Source organism: Conger conger, chromosome 4 (assembly GCF_963514075.1).
Source record: "Conger conger chromosome 4, fConCon1.1, whole genome shotgun sequence".
Taxonomy (NCBI): Eukaryota; Metazoa; Chordata; class Actinopteri; order Anguilliformes; family Congridae; genus Conger; species Conger conger.
The window spans coordinates 58,062,752-58,088,551 of NC_083763.1; the positions used below are offsets into that span (position 1 = coordinate 58,062,752).

At 42.7% G+C, this 25,800-nt stretch overlaps 1 protein-coding gene across 2 annotated transcripts; it reads right to left on the bottom strand.

Moving 5' to 3' along the window:
- Window positions 1–530: 530 nt before the first annotated feature.
- On the bottom strand, window positions 531–25,486 carry ttc39a (tetratricopeptide repeat domain 39A). 2 transcript variants are annotated; one of them, XM_061240092.1, is made up of 19 exons: window positions 25,341–25,486; window positions 24,305–24,358; window positions 15,211–15,315; window positions 12,989–13,120; window positions 11,922–11,974; window positions 11,568–11,635; window positions 11,288–11,352; window positions 10,846–10,945; window positions 10,315–10,380; window positions 8,786–8,894; window positions 8,531–8,598; window positions 8,152–8,211; window positions 7,671–7,832; window positions 6,805–6,896; window positions 6,588–6,708; window positions 5,919–6,030; window positions 5,534–5,648; window positions 4,719–4,835; window positions 531–3,466 (listed from the first exon to the last, which is right to left on the bottom strand). In XM_061240092.1, the coding sequence occupies exons 1-19, from the start codon at window positions 25,391–25,393 to the stop codon at window positions 3,349–3,351; spliced, it is 1,770 nt and encodes a 589-aa protein (XP_061096076.1). In that variant the 5' UTR covers window positions 25,394–25,486; the 3' UTR covers window positions 531–3,348. The 2 variants fall into 2 exon arrangements, with proteins under 2 accessions (XP_061096076.1, XP_061096077.1); XM_061240093.1 differs by lacking the exons at window positions 24,305–24,358; window positions 25,341–25,486 and adding an exon at window positions 18,201–18,369.
- Window positions 25,487–25,800: the final 314 nt, after the last annotated feature.

Here is a 25,800-nt window from a genome sequence, read left to right on the forward strand (position 1 = left end):
CTGTAGTCGCAGCCATGTTTTTTCACTTTTGTTACAGCAGACAGCACAGGGCTCATCCAAGGAAGGTTCAAAGCTTTGCCAATGTTTTTATAATCTTCTCCAGCTTTCTGTCTTTTAACAATTTGATCTCAAAATTCCACAGGCGGTTCCCTGGTCTTCTTACAGCATGATCGATCTGATCAACTCCAGTATTGAGACAGCAGCACAGAGTCGGTGATACCTATTCTGCAATCATATAACTGAACATAGGTGGATTCAATAATCAAAATCAGTGGACTTCATTAACATATTTAATGTTAATGAAGTCTACCAATGTTGATTATAGTGATCTCTATTTGCTCTCTCTCTCTCTCTCTCTCTCTCTCTCTCTCTCTCTCTCTCTCTCTCTCTCTCTCTCTCTCTCTCTCTCTCTCTCTCTCTCTCTCTCTCTCTCTCTCTCTCTCTCTCTCATAGGAGGATATATTTTATATAAATATATTTCAACTTTGCAACACATTAAAAAGAGAAATAATCAATGGAGAGTCAACACGTTCTGAAGGCACAGTATAATAGGAAATGAAGTGTGTAAGAAACATACTAATATTATGAACATTTCAGGTAAATGCGTTCCATACACATTCGGATGAAAACATGGTAATTATGAGGGGAAAAATAAGGGTGTGTAGAAAGCAGTTCTTTCTTTCATATAAAATGCAAGAGGGAGAAAGTAGTGCCATACTTCTTTTCATCATTTAATCTTAAATTACCAAAAAAAAACAACATTTGGTATTTACACAGGAATGTTAAACTGCACAGTAGCCATGTCCCAAATATAGAATATGCTGACTTTGATGTCACAGTGCCTACATGATCATTTTTTACTCCATGAATCGGTAAACAACCATTCTGGGTGGAACAAAACAACAGACGCTTTTAAAATATTCCTGAACCAATGCCTAAAACTAAAATGAAATGTAGACAGTTTGTCCTTGGCCTCAGCACATTGAGGGAAAATAACATCTTCCTAACTGACACAAGGTCAATTGCTTCTACTCCATGTGTTATTCAGATTTCACATATTGAAATATATTTACATATTTCACATATTTAAAATGCTTGACACATTTGCAGTGCATGGATATACACACATGCCTTTGCCATTGTAAATAACTTGCCATATCTATGACTCCAGAATCAGCAGAATGTTTAAGGGGATAATAAATGGGATGATGAATAAACCATATGATGTGGGAGGCACAATGTAATTAATGTATTTGAGCACTGAGGTAGTGTAATAATGTTGTCGCATAATATTACCATTACAGAAAAAAAATATCACAGGCAGTGGTGGCATCCAAGCGTTGAGAGATTTGTCATGTATTTCCACACTGATTAACCTGCATTTAATTATATTGAAAGATTTTACATATTTGGCATATTCCTTAAACTCATCGTGTCAGAAAATATTTCCCCTGTGTCAACAACTAAAATGAAATGCATCATTAATTATGGCATCATTGACCCTGAAATACAGAATCATAATAAAGCTATTTTTTATCACCATATCATCCAAATACATATAAAATAATAAAGTTTTGATCCCTCACTACTATGTTCATCCCTAGCGTGTTTGTGAAAAATGTCAAGCTAAAAATAATCAGGTTTTTTTTTGCCATATTTCAGTTGAAATGCTGGAACCATAGAAGATGTTCAAGTATATTACGTATTACTATTACTGTATTAGACTTAGTGTGGGAAAGAAATGGGTTCTGAGGTAATACAAAAAGAGATGCCTGTGGTGACCAGTGATATCAGGACCCTGTACATTACATCAGCAGTGCTTCAGGAACACAGGACTGAATTATATGCCTGGCCTTCCTATATGTACACAGTCTGAAAGACTCTTTGTTTGAGTGAAACTACTACATTGATTGTGTCAATATGAGCTGAAAAGGAGAGACTGCCTTTCTAAAAGACACATGGATCTGTCCATATAAAACTGGACAATTTTAAAAGGTACCACTGTCGCGTATCAATACACACAAATCTAAAAACAAACAAAACCCTGTTTTATGCTGTTTCCACTTCAATACCTTTGCAGTGCAGAGTTCACATACGTTCAGATGCCAGTGTTGACTATATACAAATGAAGCAAGGTTGTTGGTGGCCATTTCCATAAAATGAAGTCAGACCAGATGTAGTGCACTGAAGCACACGTTTGCCATGCATACATTCCAATGCAGATACCATAGTATTTTACATGACCTATTCAGAGACAACTACACTGGAACTTATAAACTGGATCTCTGTCTGGGCAAACTCACAAATGGTTTAAATGTGTAGAAATACTTGATATCTTTTAGCTGTTCTGTTGTAGTACTCGAGACTCAACTGGAGCATAACGTGACAGGATTCATACATCTGCCTACAACTGAAGTGTTTCAGGAAGTGTGGCTCTTCCTGGCTATATTTTGAAATGTTGAAATGTATTTGTATGGAATTTTAAACATAGTCTGCTAGTTAAATAGCTAAAGAGCTAACCTCTGAATAACCCTCTTGTAATTCATTTTGTATTTTCTGTTTATGTAAACACAGATTAATTTATGGAACTGGACTGTGCACTTGTTGTGGATGTACACATGTTCTTTTTAAAGCCACCATTTGTAATGTAAGAACACCTTAATTGGCTTGTTAATCTAAGCGGCAGCTGTTCACCTATGGTATACAATATTGTGGCATCCATTCTAATATTGATCTTGCTACCTGAAACACCACATTTAAAAAGAGCATAGGTCTTTATAAAGAAGATTTCATGGCATTCTTCCCTAATGAACACAACCCTACGTCAGGATCTTAGGCCTCTTGTCAAATTTCAATCTGGTTAACACTGGAACATTATTTGCCTTCTTTTTATTCTACCATTTATCTTTTGTTATTATTCTTAAAATAATTGTTTAAAAATGACTAAACATAGAGGCAAAAACAAAACAAAAGTGGAGTTCTGATCTTCCTTAGTAGGTCACTCCCAGCCAGATATTTTCATGGGTGGGCCGCAGTGTTTTTGGTCACTTGCTCCAAGCACAGAGGGCAGAACCAATGGGAATGCATCACTCAGGTGAGCCACAGAAACCATTTAAAAAGGTCTGTAGACGTTAGTATGATTGCGTGAGTGTGAGGGTGTCCGTGCATGCGCGTCTGCCTGTGTGTGCCTGTGTATGTTTGTGTGTGTGTGTGTGTGTGTGTGTGTGTGTTTGACGGCTGTAAGTGAACGCAGTCGCTCAGATGAGTGTGTTTTGGCACCATGCCCCTGTGCGGTCCATCCCCGCCCTCCTGGACTGAGTACTGCGCAGTGGCAGTGGTGTCCCGCAGCTATGGGCTGGATGTCACACAGTGGACGCCATTTTCCTCTGTGGCCTGGGCCTTGTGCAAAGCAGCCTGTATTCGGAAATGTGTCCGGGACTCCATAGAGTAATTTTTATAATTGTGCCTGAAAATGCAAAAAAAGAGGAAAATATATAGCAATCACATTTTAATTATATAAATGCACTTGGAACTGATTCACTGATTTGGGGTGGCCACTGACTATCATGGCTGCAACACACAGACATTTTTATGGTTACTGATTTGAGAACACTGCTATAACATGCATGCTCAGATGAAGGTCTTGGACCAAAACATCAGAAGAAATAAAATGCTAAATCTGGCTAAAGAGATGGAGTGTGGAAGCATTAAACTATGCATTATATTTTCTCTCAAACACCCACGCTACAAATGCTAGGTGTGGTTTGCCTTTCACTAATTGTGTATTTGTACAGCTATACTGCAGCATCAGCATGGTCCCATGTAGCCATACTGTCCTGGAGAGGAAGAGCACAGGCAGAAAGACCCTCTGTTCTTTAAGAACACCAGCCTCTAGAGAATGCTCAAACTGCCTCTCCCAGAGAAGATGGGTACGCACATAAAGGATGCCTATTGTGAGACTACAAAAGATGTACACAGATGTATGCCTGTAGGGAAGAATGCACTGAAAGGCAATAGCAACTAATTGTAATGCAATAGCTTTTTATTACTTTGCCCATGCACAATTGTCTCAATGACTTCTCACTGACACATACAAAGAATAGTTTTCATTTGAAATGTGCTGTATCTTATATACAGTCCAGTATGCTTTATATTTATACAGTTACAGACTGAAAAGTGATATGTTTGCAACATAAAGTGCAGAATATGCCCTAAATGCATCACTGATCCACTGTGCTAGCTCCTCCCATTCGATTCCCTTCTTTTCTCCTCTTTACAGCACACAAACCATGTCCTGGGGTTAAGGACTCACTAAGGAATCAGCCATTTTACCTGGAGTTTGTGGTTTTTCCAGTTCTCTCAGGAAAACATGCCCTGTCTATTAATTTGTGAAGTAAACTATGCAAAGTGAGATACAGAGAGAGCTACGCAAGTGAAAACACAGCACGGCACAAGGACATAGTGAGACAGTGGTTGACACACACACACACACACACACACACACAGTAAGAGCAAGCGATAGAGACTAGATCAGGGATCATCAAATCCGGCCCTCAAATCCAAAACAATGATCGGCCAAACTTTCTTCACACCCGGCTCCCAGGTGAATGGAGGGTGAAAGCCTGCAGTTTTTGGCCCTGGAGGGCCATGATTTGATGATCGCTGGCCTAGACGGTGAGATGAAGAGGGCCCTGCTCGGTAAGGGGGGCTCCACTCACTTGGCTGCCTCCAGCAGATTGACGGCCTCCTCGTTTCGGCCCTGCTCCAGGCACAGCAGGCCGTGCTCCAGCAGTGCGTTGGGCACCAAGTAGTGATCAAACTTAATCTGCGTTTCACTGCCGAGCGCAAAGAGATGGGCACAGCAATCACACGGTTAGCTGTCGTGACGGGAGCATAATATGAATGTGAGTTCACTGTTGTGAAATATTTGCAATCGCTCTATCGTTTATCTTTAACGTTCACTTTAATGCAATTCATTGAATGCTTAATGTTATTAATGCACGATGGAAACAATACAGCATACAGCTCTAAGCAAACAATTGCAGGCATGTTCACACTAGTCTGGTAGATATTTCTGAGATGGGTATCAATTTATAAGTCCAAATTGCTAAAAGAAAAACTCCCAGCAAAAATATCAGAGCATGTTGCTACTATTAATTCTTAAAACTATAAAACAAAAACCAAGAAATGTAAGCATCACAAATACATCAGAGTACCTTTAGTTTAGTGGCAATTAGTGGTAGTTGAGGTGTTCATTGGCTGGCCATTGATAGTTAATCAGTGCTACTCTGAGCATCCAATTCAACAGATTGTTTCTACTGCAAAGCATGGGAAGGTGTTCTACCGCTAAAGAACTCAGAGACCGTCACCTATGAAAGGTCTCTTTCCATATGTCTCATTGCTGTAGCTGCGTTTTAGTATGGACAGTGTGCAGTCAGAAACACACTGCTCATCCTGTAGCTCTCACTGAAGGCCTGCCAGCCACACAGATGCTGCTGGAGCAGATCAGAGATCTCAGCAGAGGGCCACTCACTTGCAGACGATGAGTGTGAAGTAGTGCTCAGCCTCCTCCCTGTGTCCTAGGTGCTTCAGACACAGTCCCTTCAGCAGGCTCACCAGACACTGGTCATCTATGGAGAACTCAGTCTCTAAGGGAGGAAGGACACACACTGGTCATCTATGGAGAACTCGGTCTCTAAGGGAGAGTAGGCACAGTGAAGGGCACAGAAGATGCCCTGAAGGTCTCGACCACACGCTCTCGCACGGTCTCGCATTCACAACACCTGGCAAAAATGTAATGTGGATAAAGAGTTATGCCCATCCACCGTGGCCTTCATTTAGAAAATGAATTGATTCAGTTAGCTAAACAGGGCACTGTTAAAACAGCAAAGGAAGTTCTCCTGGGTCTTGATCATTACTTGGGTTTTGATCCAGCTTTTTCTGGGCCTCATCCAGGGTCTTTAGCATCCCCTCAGTCAGGTCCCTGTGCTTCCCAATCACCGTGTACCCATTCCAGATGTACATCATCTCCTGCAGCAGACAGGGGACGCATCATCTCTTCAGCTCTACAGTACACACACCCACTGGATCCACTGGCCTCTATTTCACACTGCACTAAATGTGTGATATACAACGTGTTTCACACTGCACTAAATGTGTGATATACAACGTGTTTCACACTGCACTAAATGTGTGATAAAACAATGTGTTTCACACTGCACTAAATGTGATATACAACGTGTTTCACACTGCACTAAATGTGTGATATACAATGTGTTTCACACTGCACTAAATGTGTGATATACAACGTGTTTCACACTGCACTAAATGTGTGATAAAACAATGTGTTTCACACTGCACTAAATGTGATATACAACGTGTTTCACACTGCACTAAATGTGTGATATACAATGTGTTTTTTACACTGCACTAAATGTGTGAGATACAACGCGTTTCAAAACTTCTCACAATAATGTACTCATTCCGACTGAAATAAAGCAAATCAACCTATGGTGTAAAGCACTGGTTGATTGTTCAATTCAGAATAATTTGCAATGCACAGCACCTTGCTTTGGGCAAAAACTGACCAGAGGGGGTACAGGGAGGGGCAGAGGGTTCTCGGTTAAGTATCGGCGAGCTTTTCGAATGGCAAATTTCTCAGTCGGCAGAGACTTCCCAGCTATTTTCTGCTTCAGCCCAGGTACTTGTCTGCAAGAAATGCAAAAGGGCAATTTGCTCACGCTTAGAAGCAACACACAAGTACACAGAGAGTTCGCCGCTCTGTTGCTTGGGGCGGTGTCCTACCTGAAGAGCGCTACCTCACTCTCCCCAAAAGGCTGGCACTCCTCCCGGGTGAGCATGCTGAGATAGGCCCCCTTCATGTACGCGTATGTAGCCTGAGGAAAAAACAACACAGTACAACCTCGTCTCACACACGCTAACAAGCGATAATGTGTTTCTGCATGAAGACGGATGTTATACACGTAGCACAGCTTCCATCAAACCACAGTCACTGAAACACTGCTAGTGTTTGGTTTCTATTTATCGTCATCATTAAAGGGCACCCAACTGCTTTCATCGAGGTCCAAACGGAAGCAAACACGCACAGGTTTAGTACAGCTGTAATCAGTCCGTCAGAGCAGGTGTTCATTCCATACAACGGCACGATAAAAAAGCCATACAATGGTGCCTTGTCTATATGTACGAATCTTATCTGCAAAGTATATTGTGCACATGTATCTATATGGCTTCTTTATTGACAGTGCTGTTATATGGACTGAAAACCTTTTCTTCCATTGGAATCAATACAAATACACTGCACCTGTGCATGTTTGCTTCTGTTTGTACCCTGATAAAAGCACCTGTTACCCGAACACATTTTCATGTTTTTTTTTAATGCAGATTGAGTGCCGGATGTGGACATCCACACCTCTCAATGTGCACCTTGTCATTTTGACAATTGTTAACACTAGAAATCAAGGTAGTGTTATTTTTATTTTTACCAATAGTGTACATCTATTTTTCGTCACACACAGCATAGCACATGCTTAGACACTTGCAAGGTTAGGCCAGAGAAATGCCATAGGTAAATGTTTTGTGCTTGCATACTGCAGGTCTTGTATTTGCCTAATGACATTAAAGCGCAGTATGAGACCATGCCATGATCTCACCTTGGACCAGGCATTCTCCTTGCTGAGCAGGTCAGCATAGAAGTAAGCCATCTTCCAGTGCCTCTTATAGGTGAAGCACCACATCAGCTCCCAGTAGCACATGTGATGGAATTGCTTCCAGTGCTGCTGAGCCTCACAGCACTCCTCGAAACGACCAATAGCCTGGAACACATACATACATAAATACACACACACACACACACACACACACACACACACACATGCAAAAGACACATACACACACACACGCATGAGCACCCACACACACATTTGTGAAAAAACTAAAATGTTAAAATCTCAAATCACAGACTAAGATAAAGATAAAAGCATCTCTGTGTACCTTACTACACAGACATGCATGTAAACATGTCTAGATACACGCATGTAGTAGCTTGTTTCAATACATACTGGAAGTGTTTAAAGGTGTCAGAAAGGACTGGATCTACGTCATAGAACAATTCTGCCATAAAAGCACACTCACAGCATCCAGGTTTCCTTTGATCTCCTCAATTCGCCCAGCAAAGAACAAGAAGATGGCTCCCTGGGAAAATACCAACACATAAAGCATGAAGGTGCCGGCATGTCTTGCTTTTTGTCCCGACAGAAGTAATATTCTAAAATGTCTTTATTTAAAATGTGTTCGATGCCTCATTACATTGCTGTACCATCCACTGTTCAAGTGTTTTCTTGCCCACTGAGGAGTTTCTATCTTGTTTACTTTTTGTGGACTGCTTTTCTCTGCAACGTGATATGCAAATAAATTTGATCTATTTGGAAAATATTCAAATACCTATTTCCACAGAACCTGTTATACATGTAATCAGCTCTGCTGTCCATGGATATTCAAACCCATCGTTTACCTTCGGATACTGCTTGAGATAGGGCTGCAGTAGCTTTTCTGCGTCCTGCACATCCCCTTCCCCGGTACCTGAACAGAGAGGACAAGGGTGTACAACGGACAGCTGGCAGGGTGACACGGACATTTTGTAGGTCTGTGGTGTGTTGAAGACCTTGTGTGGTTTGCTGCACAGTATGGTGAGGGGGGGAGGCTAATCCGTGGGACCAGTGAGGAAAGTGGAGGTGAGGACAGGAGCTCCTCGCTGCAGCTCACTCACCCAGGATGAAGCTCATGAAGGTGTGGTAGCAGAGCAGGAGCATGTTGCAGAGGAAAGCCCTGAAGGTGTGGGTGGAGCAGCCTTCCTGCAGTTGCTCCAGGCCAAAGTCCTGGAAGAACACAACACACTCAGCGCTAACACACCACACAACAACACACTCAGCACTTACACAGCAACACACTCACAACTAACACACCACACAGCAACACACTCAGCGCTAACACACCACACAACAACACACTCACAACTAACACACCACACAACACACTCAGCACTTACAAACCACACAGCAACACACTCAGCGCTAACACACCACACAACACACTCAGCGCTAACAGACCACACAACAACACACTCACAACTAACACACCACACAACAACACACTCACAACTAACACACCACACAGCAATACACTCAGCGCTAACACACCACACAACACACTCAGTGCTAACAGACCACACAACAACACACTCACAACTAACACACCACACAACAACACACTCAACTAACACACCACACAACACACTCAGCGCTAACACAACACACAACAACACACTCAGCGCTAACAGACCACACAACAACACACTCAGCGCTAACAGACCACACAACAACACACTCAGTGCTTACACGCAACACACTCAGCGATAACGCACCACACAGCAAGACACTCACAACTAACACAGCACACAGCAACACACTCAGTGCTTACACAACACACAGCAACACACTCAGCGCTAACACACCACACAACACACTCAGTGCTTACACACCACATAGCAACACACTCAGCACTAACAGACCAAACAACACACTCAGCGCTAACACACAACACACTCAGCACTTACACACCACACAACAACACACTCAGCGCTAACACAACACACTCAGCGCTAACAGATCACACAGCAACACACTCAGCGCTAACACACCGCACAGCAACACACAACACACTCAGCACTTACACACCACACAACAACACACTCAGCGCTAACAGATCACAGCAACACACTCAGTGCTTACACGCAACACACTCAGCGCTAACACACCGCACAGCAACACACAACACACTCAGCACTTACACACCACACAACAACACACTCAGCACTAACACACCACACAACAACACACTCAGCGCTAACACACCACACAACAACACACTCAGCACTAACACACCACACAACACACGCAGCACTTACACACCACACAACAACACACTCAGCGCTAACACATCACACTCAGCACTAACACACCACACAACAACACACTCAGCACTAACACACCACACAACACACTCAGCACTTACACACCACACAACAACACACTCAGCGCTAACACATCACACTCAGCACTAACACACCACACAACAACACACTCAGCGCTAACACACCACACAACAACACACTCAGCACTAACACACCACACAACAACACACTCAGCACTAACACACCACACAGCACTGCACCCACGGCCTACACACCACACAACACTATTCCTGAGCAGAAGGTAGTGCACAGCCACAAAACCTCACCTTGTTGCCTGAGAAGCCCACAAACTCCAGCAGCCGGAGGATTCGGGTGGGAAGCATAGAGAGCATCTGAAGAAAGGACAAGAACAAGAGGATTCTGGGATTTAAACAACATTGGGCGCTTTGGAAATGGGAAACATTAACAACATGCAGTGCCTATTATCTATTGACATTTTGAACAATGCAATCTTGCTGTCACAGAGAACTTTCTAAAGTTAATTATACAATATATGTGATGAATGAGATGTGTGTAGTGTTCCTGAGACATACGAATAAGATGGAACAGATTAGACGTACATTAACGTTAACAATGTGCGTCAGAAGAATCCAGTACGGCACACATGGTAGATAATGAAAAACGCGACACATTATTGGTTGTCTAATTCAATTTACCCACATCACCGAACTCCATTTTTCAGGCAGCATTTTTGCGCGTAGGCAAATTAAAATAATGGATTCAATAAAATAGCAATAATGACTACACAAAGAACACAGTGTATTACAGTATCTTGACAAAGAATACTAAGTTCTTACTAGATTGAAGGCTCCCACTCCAAGATTGACCCCTCCTTCAAAGTGACCGTGATTGTCGCCGTGGACATAGCTTGCTGATTGGAGGACAGTATGCAGCTCTCTGAAACACAGTGAAAGGACTAATTTTACCTCAGCGCCACTGGGTGACAGAAAGACAGGCGTAGTCTGCACCACTCCTCGCATAATCATAATCTGGTCATCAGGACATACTTTTAGCTTATCTTTAAATTTATAACTTTATTGACTATGCTTACTGTGTGAACTAGACTTGATGTTCATGGTTATGGATAACTGACACTTTGAGAATTGTACCTTATCTGACCTGTGTGCCATAGTACAAACTACCTACAGAATGCATTTGTTGCACATTGCTTTGGATAAACGCATCTGCTGAATAAAATGTAATGTAATGTAGTGTCACATAGTGTAATGTAATGCTTACTTGTATGTCTGGTAGCTGTTCCTCACTTTAATGCCTCCTTTGATGAAACTGATCATATTTTCATCCTGTAAAAGGGTCAGAAAAATAAACATGAGGCTGCACGGTACAAGCGACTCCATATAGATTCTAAAAAATCCATGAAACACTGCTCGATTACATTCCTGCTGCGTTTTTATATAGCCTGACGCAATAGCTATTTGTAGGAGAGGCCAGGCGGAGAGAGGCAGAGATTGATTTCAGCAGGGTGGATAGGGCACAGATGGTCATGAAGGTGCTTTACCTGCAGGAAGGTGAGCGCTGCCCTCTGCAGGAGGCACTCTGCATAGCACAGATCAGCGTGGAGCTCCTCTGAGGGGAGAACCATAGCACAGTTACCTCCCCACATCATCACAACAACTACAACTGGGAGCAGCACGATACATCTACAAACAAGAGCCACATTCTCACATTATATTTCATATGCTTTACAACCGGCACTGCATGAAGCATGATATGGGAAGATAAGATGAATGGGGCCAGAGGTAACACACATTTGGGGAGAAAAAGAAAGGATTCGGTGAATTGGGTGAATTTTCAGTTTGGTGTACAATGGCACGCGCATCGTTCGGAGCGGAGGAAGACCGGCTGCACTGACCTTCAGTGAAAGTTCTGTTTATCAGGCTGTTGAAGGAGGACTTCTTGCGGAATCTGAAAGAACGGACAGTTCCTCATTGGCATGAGCAAGCTATTTGTCAGAAGACTAAAGAGAGAACACCCTGTGCAGGCTGCGAATACCACACGGTGAAAATGAGATTGCCTTCTGTGTGAGGTGGGTCTGCACACAGAGATCATTCAGAAGTGACAGGAAGTTCAATGCTTATCAAGTGTGTGGATCTAGAGAAGCAGCTTCGTCAGGATACAGCACCTGCTGAACTCTATACCCCTGCACATGGAGTCTAAATGTATTCACAAACGTCAAAACATGCTGCCTAATGCAACATAATTCATATCTTCAGAATCATATTCTAGTCACAGAATAAAAAATTTTTTTTCCTTCAAACCCTTGAAAACAGTACAGCACATTCACAAAATAAGTAAAGTACATTCACTAGCATCTCATAAACAATAAAATAATCACAGCCTGTATCACCGTAATTTTAAGTGTTAAGTACAATGAGACCATCTTCCCAAAGGCAGTGGATCATTTACTAATGTAAGGCACATCATGAACAGAGCACTTTCTCCGGGCCTTCGTGCCAGAGAGCAGGAAATGAGGCAAGGAGGGTGTAATTGATTTAAACAGGGTCATGTGAAGACCCGGCCCGGCGAGGGACAGACAGCCGCCCATGTGACCCTCCGGGGGCGGGCCCCGCCCCTGGGGTGGGGTGACATGTTGGGGGCGGGTCAGGAGGGCGTGCCCCGCGCAACGCCGGGGGAACAGCAGAGCTTCACACGCGCCCCACACAGCACTGTAACGTGTGCCTACGACATTCCACCGCACAGTGAGAGCTGATGTGACTGCAGCTGAGTCTACATTCGCCGTATCTCACAGCTGAGTCTACATTCACCATATCTCACAGACAGAGGGAGAGGACTATTTTAGGGAACAGTTTCCCTTAAATGGTCCCGGTATAAATGGTTTAACTTAAATCAATACATATAATCAATAATAGGAGATGCTCAGCTCAATAATGAAGATGAGAAGATAACGTGGTTTCCTACCGTTGGCACACTGCCTGGGCATCTTTCATGGTGTTTCCAGCGGCCAATATGTCCTCTGGGTCAAAGGTCATCATCGCCCGCATCTCAAGAATAGTGGCATATGTGAGGGCGTGGTACATGCTGTCCTTAGTTCTGTGAGGCACAGAATAGTTTAGCAGTTTCATTGGATGTTCTTTGAAAATGTAGCTTTGACCAAAGCTGAAAATTAACCAAGCAAATTATTCAAACATGAACAAAGAAAAAACTGGTGAAATGTACTCTGTCATTACTGTCACTTAGGTCAACTGATTAAAAACTGAAATGGCTCAGAGCTGCTAGCTGGCCATTACACACATATAAAGGGAAACTCCAAAACACCTAATGCGATATCGGGAAACTCCCGAAGAAGACGGCCACGCTGTGGGCAATAACACGTATGAACCGAGCTGTTTGTGCCTGCTGTTGTCTTCTGTTGTGGAGCCTGAATAAGGCTGAGTGGTGTGATTGCCTGGTCTCCTGACTGACGTATAATGGCCATCATGGGTATAGCTAATGAAATGCACTGCAACACACACCACCTTTATGAAAGACCTACGAGAGCTGTACGAGATATGCTGCACAGTATATATCTTGTTCTCAATTGATTAAAATCCTAGAGCGAAAACGTCAAGCTGAAAGAGAACCAAAAGGTGACACACAATGACAAATTCATTAATTCACTAATTCATTCATTCATTCATTCATTATCCTAACCCGCTTCTCCTGAAGAGGGTCACAGGGGGGCTGGAGCCTATCCCAGCATACATTGGGCGAAAGGCAGGAATATACCCTGGACAGGTCGCCAGTCCATCGCAGGGCACACACACCATTCACTCACACACTCATACCTACGGGCAATTTAGACTCTCCATTCAGCCTAACCTGCATGTCTTTCGACTGTGGGAGGAAACCCACGCAGACACGGGGAGAACATGCAAACTCCACACAGAGAGGCCCCGGCCGACGGGGATTCGAACCCAGGACCTCCTTGCTGTGAGGCGGCAGTGCTACTCACTGCACCATTCGTGCCGCCACAATGACAAATTCGTAATTTAAATTTATGACCTGGATTTGATTCAATACTTGAAAGGAATTGCCAAAAAGACTCACAAAATGTACTGATAATGGGACTATTGTTTTCCTATAAGATAAGTTAAAGGTTGTAGCAGTAAAGACTAAAACAAGTGTCTGTCATTTGCAATAGGTGAAGGTTTGAGGCAGCATCCCCATTGTATAACCTCACTCTCATACAGACCAATGAGCTTCTGCTGCACTGGCACACGGCAACACTCTGTCCAATCACTGAGGTTATGCTTGAGATAACCATGTATGGGTATAACCATGTACAATTAGAACTGTTCTAGTTGTATAGTTCATCCCTCACATTTTAGAGCAAATCACAGAAATACACATCACTAGTGGCCTACATTCCGAGAGCACACAGTCCAGAAGTCACACCCACAGTGACACCGAGGGAAATTCCTTCAGCTGCTTACCAGACGAGACGGATAGTGAGTGGGCGTGGGGTCTCAAACAGACTCAAAAAGTCAGGGGCTGACACTGAATGGGAATACTGCATCCTATACAACATCAACACATTATACGCCCTTTGGCATTGTGTGTGTTGTGACCTGGATAACTCTGACCTACAGACCGTGTAAGAGTCACATCCTCCAAAGCTACATGTGAGTGTGGAGAAACCTGTGGTGAGTGGGTGAGGGGTCTCTTACAGGCACCTCTTCATAAAAACAATATTTCAAAAAGCCAGCGGCAGGCTCTGAATGGCATGCGGATGGCAGCCCTTGCACTCAGATAGCAGGGCACAATGGGTGGGGAGACAGGAGATTTGGAAAGATTACCCTCTCTCTGATTTCATACAGTATGTGGGCTTCCGTGTTGGGCAAAGTCAGGTTTGTGGAGGAGGGCTGGCGAGAGATTAAGTACCGTGGTTTCATTGTGCAAGGCATATGAAATGTGAGACAGGGGAAAAACTGGGACAAGGGAGTGGCAAAGAATGAGAAGAGATTTCGAAAGGGTCGAGAAAGTCACGGAAACGAGGAACAAATGAAAAAAAACCTGATGAATTGATATGCGAGTACAATATTTACACAAGAACATGCCAGGAGGAGAGGGCAGAGAGATCAGGTGAGATTACAGGTCAATACAACCCACACAGGGTCACGTGACACGGCCATCGATCTCACCTGCACCGCAGTCTCGAGAGGGCCTCTTCAAACTCATTCTGCAAGAACAGGTCCAGAGCTGCCATGCAGTCGTCAAGGGAGACCGTGAGGTCTGACTTGTGCGACCTGTGAGGAAGAGAGAGAGCAACAGAGAAAGAGCAAGAGGGAGAGGGAGAGAGATAGATAATTCCAGTTATCAACCCAAGTACCCAACACTTAAATTATAACGCAAATCATAACCTATATTTACAATTCATCCAATATGAGTAACAAGGCAAGACAGGAAAATACAGGCCAAGCTCTCTCTCTCTTCCAGACCACCAGGATCATCAGGAACCAAGTAAACCAAGTAAAGGTAACAGAAACCATTTCAATGTTTCACTGATACTTTTTATTTTATTTTATTTTTTAACGGCTGTGTAAGTACTGGAGACTGCTGTGTCACCATACCTGTTTAAAAATACACACAGAAAGATGTAAGAAAGAAGTAAAAGGAGCACCAAAATAGAGAGGGATTACAAAGACAGAATGCTTAGTAATGTAGCATTCCACAAATAGCTCAGCCTTTTTAAAAAAAGAAAACCATCCAAAATGAACACACTGTAGCTCTTTGCTGCAGTATCCCAGCTCCCTACGCAGCCCAAAACCTCCTCCAAATGTTCTGCAATCAAAACCCACATCCCTTGCTGCACACTCCAATGACCTCCGGATAGTTTTTAGAAATGCAATATCTAACCATCCTTTGACTTAATTGCTTCACTTTAATGTTTATTGCAATCGCTCATATGACTAATTCTCAGAGCCAATTTACCCTCCACCCTTTTTTCATTTCTCAAGCATCAGGAGACAACATTGTTTTCTTACTGCATGTTAAATTAAACAACAAATAAACAGTACACTGTAATATACCTCCAGTAACATACTGTCTAACATAACCAAACCATCTGGCTTGCGGTTTAACATAATGGTCATGACTCATAAGTCATGTCATATACAGTATATAATAGAATGCACATATTTTTCTGTGCAGTCTGTGTCCACACAAGGAGCACGTGGCCGAACTGACCACACAGTACTATGAGAAAGGTCACAGGTGTAACTCTCACTGATGATAAACGGTAGACGGCAGATAAATGGCCACCTGAAACATCCTTAGCAGGAACCATCAGGATAACGTGAGGAGCCCTGGCGGACTTAAACCCTTTGGGCTTCATAATGTAATTGGCCGACTGCATGTGGACTCCTGTCGTAGTCAGCCTAATGACAAAGCCGACGTACTATAGATCCAGCCTGCAGTTGTGATGAGTCCTTAACTAGCTGAGTCACGGGAGCCTGTGTGACGACCATCTTTGATATTGAATGTCAGTTGCTTTTCTATTTCCGACATGACGGTTATGCCTCACACCAAGCACCTGTGGATCAACGTGACAGCACATTTGTAAGTACAAGATTTATATTACCCTGTTCCAGTAGTATCTAAACACCATAAAGGGGTATGCACTTCCAGAATAGTGATTTATGCGTGAGGAGCATTTACTGGCAGCTGTAGAGTACAAAGTACTGCATGACTGCCTAATGCAAAACACAGAGAGTGAAAGTAAATACAAACACAGATGAAACCAACGAAAGGCAGGTCTACCGAGCATGCTCCAGATGCCCCACAATGCACAGTGAGGGACCCGCAGCCGAGGAGAATTGTTGCAAGAAGGGTGACTTGATGACAGCAATCTCTTTACATTCCAGCACATTTACCATACAGAGGCTTTCTTTATGCTAGGCCAACAAGTACAGCTTGATGGAGGGGGTTGAGGGTTTTAAAAAATGCCCTTGCTGGCAAAAACCTGAGCAGTTGCAATTACTCCATTTCAGTTATTCCTGAACAAGAGCAGTGTATGTCTCCCCAGGACTGATTTTCCCTCAGTGACTAATGACAAAGGGATGACTGCACAATGAACAATACAACACGGGCATAGCCTCTCATCTCAGCACAGTTCAGCATGTTAGCATTAAACGGATAATAGATGCGAGCGCTGGATTCATTTGCAGGACTGAAACGCAGGCCTTGTGTTAGCTCACAGACCGCATACACCTGGGAGCGAAGGGAAACCAGGCCACTGCCGAAGGACAGAGTCACCTATCTACGATCATAACGGGGCGACACGTTTCCATGGCAATGGACGTAAAAGTGCACAGTCATCACACATTCATCGGCCTAGATATGGATTTATATGCAAATAAGCTCAGCCGGGTTTCCATTCAGTAGCCACTGTCCTTACACTGGCAGCTTCATGAAAATGGTATATTCCGTATTGAATTAAAAAACAGACTATCACATTACAAACTGCCCCATTACTTGTCTGTAATCACACAGAGAGCTGGTTTACTGGACTATTGATGCACCCAGATCACTGACAGATTCCAATGAAAGGCTTGCCAGAGTATCATAAAAAAAAACTTTTATGTTGACACAGTGCTGTTCTGGTGTTATGAGCACTATGAGGAAACAAACAGGACACTGCATTACATTTCAAAGGGAATGCATAGCATGTACTGAATGAAAACATGAATTTACAGAAGTCAGCAGTTGAGGCAGACAGATTTCTCAGGAGGGCCTCTTGCACAGTGAAGATCGTTACTCTTACTGATGCATGTGCAGATCTCTCCGGAAAACAACACATACAACCAAACCACATAGCTTCTATGTTTCTCGTTTCACACCAGTTTTTCAAAAATGCATGTGTCACAGACAGGCCAGCACTTTACATTACGTATGCTGCACCACAATCACACCCCAACCAAAGCAAACAAACTCATACCCCACTAAATCTATACGTGTCTAGTTTTGGTGGTTACTGACTTTCAGGTCTAAAGATCGTTCAACAATAAATGTCCAGAATTGACAGATCCACACACACACACATCAGAGACACAAACGCATATTCCAAATCAAATCCTACACACACACACACACACATACACACACAGCACTGCAGCCCCTTCCCCTCTCTTACCCGTTCGACAGAGTTTCTGCTTCCACTGACATTTTCATCTGGTAGCGTGTTAGAGAGACACAGCGAGAGAGAGAGAGGGAGAGAGAGAGAGCCGAGAGGCACACAGAGACGCTCAGGCCCTTCCTGTAGTGCAGTACGTCTTTTCCCAGGCAACCGCAGCAGCAGTCAGGCAGTTAGGAAACAGGGGAGGAGGAACGGAGCCCTAATAAGACTGGGATGACTATCACACTGAGAAAAACCAAACATTTTATCTCCCCGTCACTCCTTAAACTCCTCTCACACACAGTCAATCGCGAACACACGTCCTCCTACTCCTCCTACTCCTCCTACTCCTGCGCCCCCTCCTCCCCCAGACCCCCGAGCTCACGCTACAGGCTGCAGTCTCCTCTCTGATTGGGCAGTGCACTGGCAGAGCTAGCTGCGTTCCCCTCAGATCCAGCTCCATGTTTTAATATTATATGATAAGCACTGGTGTTAGAGCCTCCAGGAGTGGTTGATCTCCACCTGCACATGGAATTGTAGCCAAAACACAAAAGAGATGGAGGTAAGCCTGAAAGAAATAAAACAAAATTCAATTTGTAAGCGCTCAGAACTAGATGCATGGAAAGCCTTGTGGAGTGAAGAGGTACACTCCTCAGTTTGTGGTGACTCTGCAGCCAGAAGAGAAGAACAATGGCCCAGTCACAGAACTGAGATAATAAATATGCCACGGATGAGCAGAATTATTTGCAAGTAATTCCGTTCAATCTGCATTCATTGCCGTCTGAGATACAAAGAGTAGCATCCCTCGCATTGATTTGCAGATACAATTTCTCCACATCTGGATGAAGGGGAAGATAAGCACAGAACATCTCACAGAACACCATTACTAAACCTAAACCTATCTTAAAATAGTTTCTGGTTTTATATTTCCACAGTGATGGGGTATAGGTAGTGATTTAAGCATATCAAGCTAGCCAATATATCTACCACAGGCCTGTGGATTTATCAGAAAATGTGTCTCCCATAGGTATTATGTAACACTGGAAACAATTATAGTTTATCTAACTGCCATCATTGTGGGATTTAAGGGGATGATTTGAATTGAGTTGTGTGGGAGGAAGTAAATAAATAAAACATCCGCACACCTAAAATACAAAAGAACTCGTCCAATAAAAACAAGGTGACTACTCCTTACATCTTTACACACATTCCCACAGATGTGATTTCGATCATTGAGAAAGCCCAGATTTCATGTCTGAAGAAATGCTAGTGCAATCAGATTAATCACAGGGCAGAAAGCTATAAGGGAATCTTATTGTTAAGCTTTTGCTGGAATAACACATTAAACATAGCAGAATATGTGAAGTAATATCTGGGTCCAGTTTGATATTTAAAAAAAGCTTTGAAGACAGTGATATCCATTGAAGATGGCCAGCATACGCACTTCCAGTTTAGTAAGGTGCTGGGCTGAAAAGCGCATCAATGTAAAGAAGGAAGACCACACACTGACCTGCCTTACACAGCTTTAATAAAGACAACTTTTCCATCCCGGTGGATCTTCGTCAGGTCTAAACAGATAATGTGCTATTACACCCATACATATACATGTTGCTAACAACCTGATCACACACGCACTCAAGGCGAAGACTTGAATGTTCAACGTTGGTATATAGGAAGAAAATAAGAAAATAATATGTACAGGTTAAAAACGGGGCAGCATGGATGGTGCAGTGGGTAGCACTCATAGCAAGGAGGTCCTGGGTTCGAATCCCGGGCGGCCAGGGCCTCTCTGTGCGGAGTTTGCATGTTCTCCCCGTGTTCGTGTGGGTTTCCTCCGGGTACTCCGGTTTCTCCCACAGTCCAAAGACATGCAGGTTAGGCTAATTGGAGAGTCTAAATTGCCCGTAGGTATCAGTGTGTGAGTGAATGGTGTGTGTGCCCTGCGATGGACTGGCAACCTGTCCAGGGTATATTCCTGCCTTTCGCCCAATGTATGCTGGGATAGGCTCCAGCCCCCAGGATGGATGGATGGAGGTTAGAAACATACATACATACTGTATACACATACATACACATGACCTATAGTAAAAATGGTTAACATCACATGCATCACATTCCTTTGTGGGAGAAGGCATTAGTCCATACAATAAATATATGGATATATCAGGAACGCAGCAATAAACCCAAGAATTTGAGCATTCTTTATAGAAAAGGTTTTATATCCCAATCAACATTAAGACCAGAAGGCAAAAAACTATGTATAGCTAGATTATGTGTGGATTGTGAAATTGACGTTTTGTTGCAAATGGTGCCCTGCTAGGCTATATTCTTATTAATATGAATGTTAATTAAGATCACATTCAAAACCAAATCCAAAACATTTCAGCACAGATCTGTACAGGAAGCCCACAGACAAGAACTCCTTCCTACATGGTAGTAGGTTCCACTCATTAGCCTACCCATCAAAAGGAGTCTATTAGCCAATACAATTGTATTCGTAGAATACGGTCACATCACATTTTTTTTTTTTTTTTTTTACAACAATCGGAATTCTTGAACACACTCTTCAGACAAAGAGGTTGCCCTAAAAAGTAGATTGCACATGCCTCCTTAATTTTAAAACAAATAGCTCAAAGGAAAGCTTGCAGCCCAGACACAAAATCCCCTCAGATAATATGGCACAATGCTTCCTCCAATACCCTCCTCTTGGGAAGAAATTTGAGAATGGATTATTATGAATCATTGGCACATTCTTAATACTGACACTGTCCAAGCAGTTCAAGCATACCCCAAGGAGATTGTTCAGACAACCCCCCAACATCACAAATATTCAGATTTACAAAAAATCAGATTTACATCCCCTACCCTCCACCTCCCAGCAAAGTAACTCTCTCGACCATGTACCAGAACTGGACTGGACATCGACAGGGTTTCTGCTTCCAATGACATTTTCATTTGGGACATGCCTAAGGACAAGTGTGGAAAAATTGTGAAATAATGCCACCTTCAAATGCTAACTTCGTGTCGGGACACAGCCGTGAGTGTTAGGAGGACACTTCATCTACGAAGCGTTTCCCAAGCGCCGGCTGCCGGTTAAATGGCCGACTACTCACGTGTAGCTGGCCGGCTACTCTATGAAACATAATTATAGATAATTTATGTGCTCTCTTGGGAGAGAGGAAAGCGCCTAGTAATGCAACTCTCTGCCCTGACAGCTCGTCATTTTCACTGCGAACGCGATGTAAGGTAGACACCCAATCACAATCAGCGGTGAGTTTGTTGTATTTTCTGTAGGCTATTTCACATATTAGCTAGCTAACACATTATGTTCCATCAGCGGTTAGCAAACTACCCTCAACAGTAAAATGGTTGTAACATTAGAAGAATAAAGTAATCCCTATACGGGCTACACAATCCCTAAGTCCTTCGCTAGTAGGCCTAATATCCTATATCGTGTTCCATTTCATAGCCTAATGGCTAGCTAACTTTACAATTGGCTGCTCTGACACATTCTTGAACAGTTCGCTGATTTCGGGGAATGTGATCTTAATAAACATTGATATTAATAAGAATATAGCCTAGCAGGGCACCATTTGCAACAAAACGTCAATTTCCCACACAGGCCACAGTGGACTGCGACTTCGTAAAAAGGAAGGCAGATCACGGAACCGGACAGCAGACAATGACGGGCTTCGTAAAGAAAACGGTTATAGATAACTTACTTAACGTTAAGCGTAAGATATAGATATCCTAGATCAATTCATTCAAGATCCGATTTTGTGCACTCGGAAATCTGTCGATAACATGAGACTTCAGGAGCTGAACATCAGTCATAACGTTAGTGACAGGCTATATATTATATATATCTAGCATAGGAAGGTGAAGCAATTGTAAAATGGATGAGTTAACGTTAATATAAACCTTATCTAACGTGACCAATTCATGAAATTGAAATTCGGTTCCTTAGCCGTCACAAACTCAACGGCTTGACGAAAGGCGATCGACGTAGTAAAGACACTTCGCTTTTTAGGCGAACAGGAGAAACCACTGTGTATGTATCCACTGTTTGTCTCTCGGTCGGATTCGGCGTTGAACAACGTAAAGTTATGCGTGATTTGGTGTTGCAGCAGAAAATGTCTTAAATACAATTTACATAGCCTATAGAATATGTTATACATGTGTATGAAATGTCACATACGTAATGTGAAATGTTTATATTATTTAGGCTACTTAACAGAAACATTAATAAAGAGTTAATTTGATAAATCGCTGATTATGAATTGCCAAACATGCTCTAAATTTGATTGGTGCTTAATTATGATTTTACCAAAAGGGTGTTTTATTATTAAGAAAGAGCTGAGTGATTCCATTTGAAGAATATGAATGATGAAATATCATATTGGAATGGTATTTGGTTTTGTTGAGGGGGATCAATTAGCCTCCACACCAGAACCAGTCAGGCCCCAGTCAGCCTCACAGATAGGCCCATGGAAAGCCCCAATGCCAGCCTCACAGAGAACCTCCATGCAGTGCAGAGATAGAGGAGGAAGAAGCCCATGCCCTAATAAACAAATCAGTTCAAATTGACACAACATCCATTCCCAGTCTACGAGGTTAGTAGACCATTGGTGTCTCTTGACATGGACTGGGAAGACTCCAAGGGTTTGTTTTTGAGTCCAAGAGTCCGTAGGTTTGATTTTGACATTGGTCGGGACACAAATGGGGGAGGTTCGGAGGGGATGTAACCCCCACTGGAAGCTGAGACATTTTGCATAGTCTTCTGACTGCCATTTCATCTAGAGCCTTAATTTTTTAGATAATTATGCCGGCCAACACACCCATTAACAGACTCACAGGCACAGGGGTGTAGCACATTACTCAAAGCTGCCAGCTAAATGGAACTTTGAAGAGCACATTTTTGTTTTAAGGCAGGTACTGTTGCTTATTAAACCAATGATCTGTAAACATGCATAAAAATAATATTAATAAGATTGTTATTATTGTAAGACTAGTAAGATGTTGAAGATAGGTGGGATGAATTATTCTGACACAAAATCGAGCGACTAATTTTTATTCAGAATACAGTGGTGTTATGTTCCAGTTTATTCTCCTTTGCTTGTCGCTGGCATCTGCACACACACCTTTGCCGGTCTCTCAAAGATGCTCCAAATAAAACAATTTGCTACTCATCAATATACTAAAAATAATAGTTTAATTAAACAAATATAGGCTAACTGCTACACATACCATGAACCCGGCTCCCACAAGAAATAATAGTTTGTTGCTGGAGATCAGATACCATTTAAAAAAAATTGTGCTGTCCATTCTGTACCTATTTATGTAGAAGACATTTTTCCATAAGCCTACTTTTGCCATTTTATGGTCAGATGTGAAATAGGTTGGTGGTCGCCCTGCTAGCAGCTGCTGGGGTTGATACAGGGGACATGTATCAACCACCAGTTGTGGTCTTTCTAAAAGTTGAGACACAGTCTGACTTCCTCCCACACATGTGAAAAGGACCTGAACCGGACGAGGCACCCAGCAGTAAGCAGAATATTTTTGTAGAAACCAGATAAGGCATTGGTGAAGTTGTAGGGGCATCTATATAGGCCTGTGTCATCGTCTGTAGCTTCTGTTGGCATTTTGATCGCTTTCTTCTCAGAAAGGCTGTGTGTGAATTATTGATATTCAGAACAGCAGGCAGTAGTGCTGTGGATGCACCCCTCCGACTGCAAGCATCATTAATTTCCCTACGTCACAAGATAACACCGCCATCCTCTTCCTGTAATGTAAGCATGGTAGCAACGGATATGCCCTTATACTATATCTTCTGCTCTGAGGGTTCCATAAGAGAATGCTAAAAATGACACATCCGCAAGGCCCTCCAAAGTTAGCACAGACAGCAGATCAGCACTTCTGCGTCAAATGTGCATTTCCCTGAAATGTTACTTTGAGGTTGACAGCACTGCTGGGAAACAGGGAAAAAGCAGGGAAAAAGCAGGGAACACCAATCATATAATTCAACCTACTAAAAAAAGGAAATGAACTTGCCCTCTCTGCCCAAATGTTAGTGTGTATTAATCAAATAAATAATGTGTATGGGACCTGAAAGATCAACTTACATGAATGAGGGCGCTGTGACTTTGGGTTCATGGCTGTTGTCTGGTAGCTGCAACCTGAAACAAGGAGGAGGAAACTGAGGCTTCCCTAACACAGAGATACTGATCAAAGGGAGAAGCACGTATGATACCAGAGTAACAGAGCCCCAAGACCTGGGTCATGTCCTGGCACAGACAACACAGAGAACAGCAGCCTGTGTGAAGGAATAGAGGTTTCTGACTGAATGCAATGGCTACAATGAAAATCCAAATCCAAATGCTAGAATCCAAATCCATATTTCGCTTTAATATTTGGTTATTTAAACAAAACCTTGAATTACGCAAGGTATTTGGAATTACACCTTGAATTTAAAAGATTAAATTCAGCTAAATTTTTCATACATTTAACATGGGCCTGTGTAAACCCGAATCACAGCTTCATAAAAATTAGTGAAGAGTAACAATACTGCGTACACTTATTTTCCTTTTCCACAGTGACATCAGTGAGATTAAGTTTTAACAAAGATCTATGTATTGAACTGATTGCAAGCAACTGCTAAACACGTTTAAGGCACCAATAAGCCTTACAGAAACAAAGTGAAACACATGAATGGTGATTTACGGGAAATGCAGACACCCTTTCCCACTGTTAGCAGTCAGGCAAGAGGCGTTCAGCTGTAGTGTGGGCACAATTTGGAAAAAATCCACTGTTCTCTGCTCCATTTTAAAATGAGTGTAACTGTTCCAAATGTTCTAAATGTCAATTAAGCGCCAAGGTTCCACATTAAATTTTATGCGCAAATCGGGTATTACTGCAAAACTAAATTAATCAATATACCACGTCAAGAATATGAACTCCAATCTCTGTATAAAACGTTATCGTTGGTCTTTAGATAACACATCTGAAGCATAAGAAAAAGAAGAACAGTAGTGCAGTTGGCAAAATAAATTCGATTCATGTTCAATCAGTCCAAGCCCGAAAACCGACGAAGCGGTCGAACGCCAAATTCGAGCGCAACGCCTTCTGTAACGCAGTGCACTGAAGATCGTCACGACTTACCTGTTGCGTTGATCTCTCTTAAGGCTGCGTCTCCAACTAGCGATGAAACTCATTCCACAACACCGGGCGAAAGACAGTCGGATATCCGATTAATGTATCGTACAACGTCTATTAACCAGCAGACATGCGCGCAGGTGAGCGCGTGACAGTACGACGTAAAGTATCGCAGTTCAGTCTGTTGATACTCCCCCTATTCCTGAGAAGGTGTGATAGATTTCCTGCACAACAGTGACATTTTTTTTAATGTACAGAAAATATCCCTCTTAGCAATCACTAGGTCTTAGTGCCCTCCGTATTACGCGATCCATTTCACACTGGTTTGGGGAAAAATAGATTTCCCTAAAGTTTTACAATGCATTATAAAATAATCGTTACCTCGGATATCAAAAAAATGTTCCATTGCACAAACTGCCAGTGATAATAAAATGGGTATTTAATTTACATGAAAAATAACGGTGTT